We start from the raw sequence: 11455 nt of genomic DNA on the forward strand, positions 1-11455 counted from the left end.
AGAGTATTGTCATTTTCTCTGAGGAGGCAAAACGTGAAAAAACAAGACAAAACAACAAGATTTGAAACTGAATAATGTTGCAGTGTAGCTCCTGTAGCGTTGCTTGAATGTGAGGGAGGAGCTGCTACACACAGGCAAAAAGTCATGAAGGGAGGCGATGTTTTCCTCATTCTGGGATCGGCTCATTACCCCTGTCAGTGTCATAATGCCTGCCTATCATGTTTGCAAATTGCTGTGAATCAGTCAAACAAATTAGTGGAAATGGAGGGACTAATTACAAAACAAACAACTCACCCACTCGCACACACTATCATTTTCGGTCACATCCAAATTAAATTAAATGTGAAGTAACTTAAAACATGAGATTCTCCTCGAGTGAGCTGTTTTGTAAAGCGCTCAGCTTTGGTAAATTAAAACGGCACCTTCCTTGTTTACCGTATATTTCTAGAATAGAAGTTGACTTAATAATAATAGCCTGTGTAATTGTTTGAAGTAACAAGATATTTGTGACTGTTGTTATTTTCAAGTTATATAAAAAGCTTTAAAAATGCATAAGCAATAAGACTTTTGATTTTAATAAACATCATGTTAATGAAACCTTTTATAGTACTGGTTACTTTAACGCTATAGTGTAAATAAATAGAAATGTTTTGTAGCAATATACATTGCTGTTCAAAAGTTTGGATATTTTAAAGGATTTAATGAAATTAAATTGATAGAAACTAATAGTAAAGACTTAAATTGTTAAAGAGTTTCTATTTTTAAAGAATTCTGTTCTTTTTCAATTTTATTCATTAAAGAGTTCTTAAAAAAAGTATTACAGGTTTCAAAAACATATTAAGCAGCATCCAACATTGACCATAAATCAGCATATTAGAATGATTTCTGAAGGATCATGTGTTACTGAAGACTGGGGAAATTTAGCATTGCATCACATGAATAAATTATATTTTAAAGTATATTAAAATAGAGAATTGCAACACAATATTACAGTTTTTTTTCTGTATTTTGATGAAATAAATGTAGCTTTGATGATCACTTGAAGACACTTCTTAAAAAACATTTTGAACAGTGTGTATGTTTACTCAATACTTGAGGTAGAAATGGACCGGCTGTGTGATACAAGTGAAAGTGATTAAAAAGCTGTCAGTATTGTTGTGGCGATCTGAGATATTGGCATCAGCTGCATATTACAAAATGAATAGATTTGATGAAGTAGACTGAAGTAATTTGTGACAATCATTCTGGCTCAATATCTGATGTGTTCTGTTTGCAGTCTGCCTGTCAGTGTTGAACAAATTTAGCCAAGTAGATCGGAAAATCAGCTTTTTTCTTGAGGCAAACCCAGTAGACACGTGTTTAATGGCTCCTCCATGTGACTTCCTAAAAGATTCATGATTTCTTGCTCCCTGCTCATTTAGGTGAAGAAATCATTGGCCTCTACAGCTTTACACACAATACAGCCCATTGTTTAACATGGCTTTGTTGAAATGTGTACTGTATGTGCTTTTGTTTAGTATGATTGCATCCTCTTTTCACAGCATTTATTAAATTCAAGATGAATTTTGGCATCTGATAGCATTGTTTATTTGCATATGCTGTGCAAATTTACTACACATTGGATATTGGCTTAAATAAGGCCAGAAATGAGTATTGCATGTAATTAGCAGAGTGCAATTCTCAGTTTTCGAATGTAAGAAAGTGCCCCATTTTAGCACTCTTCTTCTGTGGTTTGATCATCTTTTAATGAATGCCATGATCAAAGGTACATGCACATACTTTTCAAATGCATTTTTGTTCACCCATCTTTCTGTGGGTAGTAATAGCCCTGTGTTAATTGTGGCAGGCAAATAGTGCTGACATTTTTGAATGAGGTGCATATTTGAAAAAATCACACATACTTCCCACAGCACAGCGCTGGTTCAGTGCATTTCAGTTCAGCGCCTGATTGAGTTGTGGGTGGTTGGGGTATAAAAAGCTTTTTGCACTTAAATATCGTACACAAAAATGTCACAGCTGTTTAGTTGGGAAAACAATGTTTAATTTCACGTGTCTGCAGTTACTGTCTGTGAAGTGTAATATGCAAATGTATGCAATCTTCTCTTTTTCAGGTATACCATGTCCGATAATTATAGCGTGGGCCATTGGAAAACTTTACAATGAAAATGAACAGTAAGTTGCTGATTTACAAAAAGAAATGCTTATGATTGGAGTGAAAGAGTCTTGAACATGATAATTGTAGAGTACATCTGGCAAGAGATTATTAATGGCAAGAGACAATTAATGTCTGTGATTACAATACTTGGAAATTTGTGGAATTTCCTAAAAATCGAATGTTTATAAAACTGAAAATGTAAGAATACAGCATGTCCTTTTTCATGCTATAGCTAATTTTAGAAAAAAAAAACTGTTCATAACAAAATTGTAAAAGCTCCCTGCCACAACACTGTGGTGTTTTGAATTGCTCTGCAATTATGAAATGACTCAGACTCTTCAGTGTAAATCTACGAGAGGCTTTTCAGCTGTTTTATCATCCACAGAGTGAAAATAAGTCTGATTATTTGGACGTTATAGACATATTTAGAAGTATACTTCAAATTAATTTCATTAGGTAAACAGAGTAAAGTTCAAGTATATTTTCTTGTAGTATAAACATTTGAGGTCAAAAGTTTACATACGCCTTGCAGAATCTGCAAAATTTTACCAAAATAAGAGGGATCGTACAAAATGCATGATAATTTTTTTTAGCAGTGACCTGGAAAAGATATTTTACATAATTTATAAAAATGACCCCATTCAGAAGTTTACATACACTTGATTCTTAGTACTGTGTTAATTGTTACCTAAATTAACATAGCTGTGTTTTTTTTTTTTTTTTTTTTAGTGATAGTTGTTCATGAGTCCCTTTCTTGTCCTGAACAGTTAAACTGCCTACTGTTCTTCAAAAAAATCCTTTGGTTTTATGCATTTTTGTGTATTTTTCCAACAATGTCTGTATTAATTAGAGATCCATATTTTCAGGACAACTAAGGGACTATTGCAACTATGCAACTATTACAGAAAGTTCAAATGCTAACTGATTCTTCAGAAGAAAACACAATGCATTAAGAGCTGGTAGTGCCCTTCAGAAGCTACAGACAATACTTTACCAGAAGATAAAATAAGTGAAATTTACCCTGATCCTCAAATTCAAATAGTTTTCACCCCCTAATCTTAATGCATTGTGTTTCCTTCTGAAGCATCAGTGAGTGTTTAAACCTTCTGTAATAGTTGCACATGAGTCCCTCAGTTGTCCTCAGTGTGAAAATATGGACCTCTAATTTATACAGACATTTTTGGAAAGGGTTCAAATACACAAAAATTCTGAAAACTATAGACTTTGTGGGACCTGATTTTACTGAAGAACAGCGGGCAGTTCAGGACAAACAAGGGACTCATGATCAACTATCACTAAACAAACAAACAAAAACAGCTGAGTATTAAAGGGATAGTTCGAGCATTTAACACATGAAGTTGTATGCAATCCTTATCAGCACTATAGTGTATACACACTGACCCACACTGCGTTCACCTCCCTGGTCAGAGTTCTGGCCACTGGAAGTTTTTGAAGAAAGTAGTCACGGTTAGTTTCCGGGGCCTCAAAACTGTGCGTTTTTACGTGAAAAAAATATATGCGTTTCAAAGCTTGATTAATTTACATCACAAAAAACACCCCTGACAAAAATCATACCTCAGTTTTAATCGGCACTATATTCTTCCCGTTTCCATCAATCCGCGCTGCTGTCAGTTCGCACGTCCCGATCAGCTGTTGATAGCGCGACTCGCTGACAACATGTCTGACTACGAAACTTCTGATGATGAAACCAATTTTAGCACAATGTCAGACGGAACAGACGATATATATATTTTTATATTAGACCTCGTTTCACGTGATTTCCACAGGAGTCTAAACATCAGATTGTTTACTGTACAGTTTAGACATGGGATCTCCAGTCCTCGTGAGCTACTGTCTTGCTGGTTTTAGTTTTTCTCTGATGCAACACACCTGACTCAAATCAACGGGTTATTAGCAGGCTTGTACAGAATGTCTCATTTGAGAAAGGTGTCCTGTCATAGGAAAACATCGAGCTGCAGGAATGTAGCTCACGATGACCGGAGTTGGAGATACCTGGTTGAGACCTACCTGTATGTGACTTCAAGCACACTTATAAACACGATGATACCGACACACGTTACGCATAGTTACAGACAATAACAAATATAGCAAAGCATCATATTTTGTTGTGTTATATAGATTCAATTTAATTCATTAGTTATGACATTTGCAGATTTTCTCACCACATAGACAGTCGATTATTGTCGATGCTATCACTGCCCCGGTTAGAATATTCTCAGTGTAACGTTAGCCTAAAAACCGACGTTAGCTTCAAAATAAACCTGTCGTATGCGACATAAAGTTAGTAAATAGAGCTTACCTGTGGTACTGGTACAGCAGAACTCTTTAAAATCCGTTTTTTGATTTTTTTCTCCTTGGTTGGGGATGTAATCGTCTTCGCTGAAGTGAGCACTGCACACACGAAAATCCTTGATACTGGATATTTTATCTCCCGCAGAGTAGCCGATGGCAACCAGCCAAAGCTGTCTCATAACTATATCAGAAACAGGAAAACGATGGAATCTGAACGGCGATCCCTGCACATTCTTGTGGTCACAACCTGGGAATTTACAAGTTCGCACCATTGTTAATTTTCTACTTTTTACGTCGTTGTCATTCGAGTGTGTAATGGAACAGCTGATCGGAACGTGCGAACTGACAGCAGCGCGGATTGATGGAAACGGGAAGAATATAGTGCCGATTAAAACTGAGGTATGATTTTTGTCAGGGGTGTTTTTTGTGATGTAAATTAATCAAGCTTTGAAACGCATATATTTTTTTCACGTAAAAACGCACAGTTTTGAGGCCCCGGAAACTAACCGTGACTACTTTCTTGAAAAACTTCCAGCGGCCAGAACTCTGACCAGGGAGGTGAACGCAGTGTGGGTCAGTGTGTATACACTATAGTGCTGATAAGGATTGCATACAACTTCATGTCTTAAATGCTCGAACTATCCCTTTAAGAATCAAGTGTATGTAAACTTTTGAATGGAGTAATTTTTATAACTATTATTTACTCTTGTGGACTATATGTAAACATCTTTATTGTGGAATATCTTATTCAGATCAGTACTAAATAAAAAACAATAAAATGCATTTTATGTGATCCCACTTTTCTTGGTAAAATTTTGCAGATTCTGCAAGGTGTATGTAAAATTCTCTAAATAGTAAACTTTACTTGTAATAGTAGTTGTAACACTAAAGAAAAGGTTAGTTGTAACTAGTTCTGTACTTAAAGTTTACTGCTGTTACAATTAAAGTACACTTAAAAGAATACTTTGTACAGTTCAACTCACTGATTCATTCTAATAATTAGATTCACGTAATAAATAGTCATATATATGCAGTGAGAACACACTCAAAAAATGTTTATGTTTCAGATGCTGGTTTGGAAAGGAACCTGGAAAGTACATAGACTACATTTATCAGGGGCCCGTGATTCTAGTTCTTCTAGTAAGTATTGTTGCATTATTGCTTGCCTCCGATTTGTGGTTGCCAGTTCCTCCAACAAGCAGGGAAACAGTCTGAAGAATATAAAGTGGACAAAAATGAAAACATGACAAACTGTAAATGTAATACCCAATGCGATTTTGAAGAATTATTAACATCATCAAACAGTAAGCCAGTCCTTCCCAGAACATCAGCTTTTAATATGATAGCAGCGTCTGCTGTTTTCAGATAGAGTACTTGAGCTTTTAGAGCATTATTAAAGTGATGCTAGCTAAGGAGTTAAATCAGTTTTTTTTTTGTATATATATATATATATTTTCTCCATGTAAAATCATTATAATAGTATTTAGTGTATGCCATTCTGTAGGAGCAAAACCCAATGGTGTGTTTATAAGCTCTCCACAGCTTGAAATGTCTGCATGCTATGTGCAGAAACATAATTTCGAGAACATGCATAATCCCTGACCTACATCTCTTTTCTTTCTCTTCAAAATAGATAAATTTTGTGTTCCTTTTCAACATTGTGCGCATTTTGATGACAAAGCTGAGGGCTTCAACCACATCTGAAACAATACAATACAGGTAAAGATCTTTAACTAACCACTGCACACTGTAACTCTAATGAGCAAAAGCAGTGAGATGCTCCCTGTTTGCTTAGGCTGAATGACATGCTGTTTTATGCTCAGTAATATAGGAATAGTTCTCCCAAAAATAAATATTTTGCCATTATTTACTTACCCTCCTGTAGCTTTGAAACCTGTGGTGCTTTTCCGCTTGTGACAAAGATCAAGCATCACTGAATGCTGGTAGATTTTTAGGGGGATCTGTAGAGAGTTGCTTCTGAAAATATCATACATTTCTGATGTTAGATATCACTGCATAGTCTAAACGGATTCCACAAGAATTCATCAGATAATCATTCTTTGTAATTGTAAAAAACATGCATGGATTTTTCTTTGCGTTTAACATTAGACAGCATTGAGTAAGGCAATCAGAGTTTTTTGTCATTTCAGAAGATAATTTGAGCACCACCTGTTCTCTGCAGTAGTTTTAGCATGTTGCATACATTTGAATATTTACTTGCTTCGGGAAGATTGCTCAGAGACAAGCAAAAATTAGAGGGCCCAAGGATAGAGCCCTGAAGAACACCTTTCTAAAAGATGATACAACCCAAATACAGTGTTTCCTCATAATCAGATATGGCTTAATCCATTTCATTGCATTAATCTAAAAAAAAATTAAAAGGATAATTTAGACAAGAGTTTGTCTAAATGTGTACATAGATCGAGGAAAAGAGCATATATCCACATGCTTTAAGCTTGTTCTGTGATTTAGATTCCTCTGCATGCTGCTATAAAGACACTAAACCCGTTATCTGCTCTAAACACAATCAAAAAAGCTAATCTTTATCTCTTAGTCTGTGTTGTCATGTCATTTGAGGTTACTTGGTTTTGAGGATTGAGGATTTAAAGTTTAGGTTTTTAAAAACCTTAACACTTTTTAACTCTACCATTTGAAACATTTGACCTGCAAGCATGACTTCCTAATGTGTGCATGTTTCTCAGGGCAATACTTACTTCAGTCAGAGCAGGAAATAAAATGAGTCCTTTCATCTTAGTTTGCTGAGAATGCATTTGCAAACTTTGTTGTGGCGTTTCACTTGATTTCCTAAATATTAATAGAGTGAGTCTGAGTCTTCAGGACAAGCTTATGTATAATTAATCCTCTTTTCTCTGAAAGGTTATGATTTATTTGTTGCTAGGCATTCAGAATTCATCAGAAGCCATACTTATTAACTTTCATTGTATTTTTACATCATCTGAAGAAAACAATGAGTTGTACTCAAACTGTGCCAAACGTACCGTACAATGTTGGCTGAGTGTATGAAAGCACATATGTTTTGTTTTCTTCTTCTTGTGTGCGGGGGTTGCTTTTGCTCTCAGAAGCATACTTGATATCATTGAAGTTACTGCTTTTAATATTTGATGTTTTCATCCTGGCATACATGGTCCTTCATATTCAATGCACAAACCATAAAACATTGACATTAAGGTAATAAAAATCAAGGCATTACAAGTTCAGGCATTACTGTATGACTAGTCATAATAAAACAAATCTGTTTAAGACACCTTTAATTGTTTAGTATTATCCACAGGTGCATTTTAGTACATTTGATAAGAGGCCAAATGATATGTTATTGACAAACTACTGTATTCAAGGTTAGCAGTAAGTAAATGGTTTGGAATGGAATGGCCATACTTGAGCATGATGTCTCAGGCACACAGTTATTAATGTAAAAATAATCAAAATTTAGCTGCTGGTCTGCAGTTCACCCCTGATCACAGGGAGAGTAGGAACTCCTTGTTTTTATGTCTCTACATATACCTAAACTAAAGCTGTTAAGACATCTTTAATATCTAATGTTTAGCCAAAATATTGACCTTAGCCATTGCTTTCCTGTTTACAGGTCAAGTTACATCCAATAATGTTTTTTAGTAGATCTTCTCAAGTGACAATAATACAGAAATGAAACTTGGATATATTTTAGAGTAGTCAATGTGCAGCTTGTATAGCAGTTTAGATTTATTGTCCCCTGAAAATACATACAGCCATTATTGTCAAAAGTGTACTTATCCAAAGTGTCAATATATTGTCTAAGCACCATTGTTATCTAGCACTGCCTTAATCATCCTGTGCATGGAATTGACCAGAGCTGCACAGGTTGTTGCTGGGATCCTCTTTCACTCCCTAACGGAGCTGCTGGATGTTAGACACATGGTGCTTCTCCACCTTATGATTGAGGATGCCCCACAGGTGTTTAATAGGGTTCAGGTCTGGAGGAATACTTGGCCACCCCATCACCTTCAGCTTCCTCAGCAAGTCAATTGGTTGTGTGTTTGGAATCGTTATCATGTTGGAAAACTGCCGTTTGGCCTATTTTCTGGAGGGAAGGCATCATGTTCTGCTTTAGAATGTACAGTACTTAATAGGTTCCATGTTTCCCTCAATGAACTGCAGCTCCCCAGAACCAGCAGCACTCATGCAGCCCCAGACCATGATGCTACCACCACCATGCTTGATTGTAGGCAAGACACAATTTTCTTGGTACTCCTCACCAGGGCATCGCCACACATGCTGGACACCATCTGAGCCAAACAAGTTTATCTTATAGTCTCATCAGACCACAGGACATGGTTCCAGAAATTCATGCTCTTGACAGGTTGTCTTCAGCAAACTGTTTGCAGGCTTTCTTGTGAGCCAGCTTCAGAGGAGGCTTCCTTCTTGGGAGACACCTATGCAAACCGACTTGTTGCAGTGCGCTGAGTGCAGCACCTTCGACTTCTGCAACCTTTGAAGCAATGCTGGCAGCACTCATGCATCTTTTTGTGAAGCCAGGTTCTACGCCCGACGCACAGAATGAGTGCTCAACTTTGTTGATCTACCCTTGCAAGGCCTATTCTGAATGAAACCCATCTTGGAAAACCTCTGTATGACCCTGACCACTGTAGTGTAACTCAGTTTCAGGGTGTTACTGAACCTCTAATAGCCTTGGCCATCTTTGTGGAGAGCAACAATTCTAATTCTCAAATCCTCAGAGAGTTCTTTGCCATGAGATGCCATGTTGAACATCCAATGGTCAGTGAGAATTGTACTTAAAGCATGTAATTTTAACTACTCTAAAATATATCCAAGTTTCATTTCTATAGTATTGTCCCTTGAGAAGAAATTGTTGCTGAAATGTAAGGGGTGTACTCACTTTTGTGAGATGCTGTATAATCAGGTGTTTAGCAACCATTATAATCACCATCCATGGTTTGATTTCAGAAAAATCCATTTGTGGCCACAGAGAATGTGATTTGAATAATTTGTGAATGACCCAGTATTATAAAGTGCATGCAAACAGCTGTTTGCACAGATAATGCACATTTGTCGTTTTGTGTGGTGGGGTTTATAACAGAAGATGAGAGATCCATGATATAGCCTATCACATAAAGGTGTTTTCAGTGTACAGAGGTATCTTAAATGTACTTACTGTATGTAAATACATTAAGAAAAGAGAAGAGAAAGAGAAGTGTGAGCAAGAACTGTAGTAGTGCGAGACTGAAGTGGAAGTGCAGAAGTAATGTAACACAAGCATCAGGATTTATTATAGTAATGAAATACTAAATCTTTAAATATCTGTAATATTAGAGTTCCTGCTATTTTTTTTTTACATATCACTGTCCTTCTGAAAATCATAGTTTCAGATCTTTTTTCATATTCTCTTCTGCTGGCATATTATCCATCACAAGGGTATTTTGTTGTCACATTTGATACGTTATCGACAAACTAGCATATTTAAGGGTAACAGGAAATGAATGGTTTGGAATGGAATGGAAATTATTCCATTTGAAGAGCTTATTGGAGCATGACGTCTCTGGCACACATTTATTACAGCGAAAATAATCAAAATTCAGCTGATGGTCTGCAGTTCACACCTGATCACAGGGAGATTGCAAAAACCTTTATTTTTATGAGTGCATCAGCATTTTATACGAGGTCTGCAACCATATTACATTTGGGACATCTGAATGTAGCTTAAATATAGTAAAGCCTTTAACGGGTGTGAATTTGTTATCACTGACATAGACAGGGTACAATTTGTGAAAAAAGCAGAGGGGAGATGCTTTTGAAAAGTTTTTTCTCTCTCCATAGCGAAGGTTGGCTCAACTCCAGTTGACTCAACTATAGCCTAATTAACCTAGTGCAATCTGTTAACAACACACATTATAAACCCGTCTTTTGAGTGATTTGATTCAGAACGGGAATTCAAACTGCGTATCATGAATAATTTTATTCAGAACAGGAATTCAAAGTGCGTATCGCGAATCATTTGAAATCAGAACGGGAATTCAAAGCATGTATCGTGAATTATTTGATTCAGAACATGAATTCAAAGCACATATCGCAAATCATTTGATTCAGAAGAACGGGAATTCAAATCATATCGCAAATCTTTTGATTCAGAACCGGAATTCAAATCACGTATCACAAATCATTTGATTCAGAATAGGATTTCAAAGCATGTATCACGAATCATCTGAAAGCGTATCATGAATAATTTTATTCAGAACAGGAATTCAAAGCGCGTATTGCATATAATTTGAAATCAGAACGGGAATTCAAAGCACGTATCGTGAATTATTTGATTCAAAACATGAATTCAAAGCACATATCGCAAATCATTTGATTTAGGACGGGAATTCAAAGCATGTATCATGAATCATTTTATTCAATACAGGAAATCAAAGCGCTTATAGCGAATCATTTGAAATCAGAACGGGAATTCAAATTGTGTATCGTGAATAATTTGATTCAGAATGATAATTCAAATCACGTACCACAAATCATTTGATTCAGAACGGGAATTCAAAGCGTGTATTGCAAATCATTTGATTCAAAACAGGAATCCAAAGCGTGTATCCCAAATGATTTGATTCAGAAAGGCAATTCAAATTGCATTTCACGAATCATTTGATTCAGAACAGTAATTCAAATATTACGTATAACAAATCATTTGATTCAGAACAGGAATCCAAAGCGTGTATCGCAAATCATTTGATTCAGAACAGGAATTCATATTGCAAATCATTTGATTTAGTCTTCCTTTCTCTGTTCCTTTTTCTCTCTTTCTGTGATTCCAGGAAAGCGGTGAAGGCCACTCTAGTGCTTCTGCCTTTACTTGGTATCACATACATGCTGTTCTTTGTGAACCCAGGCGAGGATGACATATCCCAGATTGTATTTATCTACTTCAACTCATTTCTACAGTCCTTTCAGGTCAGTGTTACATTATAGACCTTCACGCCC

At 36.1% G+C, this 11455-nt stretch overlaps 1 protein-coding gene across 1 annotated transcript in view; it reads left to right on the forward strand.

Moving 5' to 3' along the window:
* Positions 1 to 11455, forward strand: part of LOC141344265 (corticotropin-releasing factor receptor 2) — a 117879-nt gene that overhangs the window by 75555 nt on the left and 30869 nt on the right. The window contains exons 7-10 of the mRNA XM_073849097.1: positions 2112 to 2172; positions 5536 to 5608; positions 6102 to 6187; positions 11290 to 11425. Coding sequence (XP_073705198.1) covers positions 2112 to 2172; positions 5536 to 5608; positions 6102 to 6187; positions 11290 to 11425 — 356 coding nt within the window. The remainder of the gene's footprint in view (positions 1 to 2111; positions 2173 to 5535; positions 5609 to 6101; positions 6188 to 11289; positions 11426 to 11455) is intronic.

The sequence above is a fragment of the Garra rufa genome, chromosome 10 (genome assembly GCF_049309525.1).
Source record: "Garra rufa chromosome 10, GarRuf1.0, whole genome shotgun sequence".
Classification (NCBI taxonomy): Eukaryota; Metazoa; Chordata; class Actinopteri; order Cypriniformes; family Cyprinidae; genus Garra; species Garra rufa.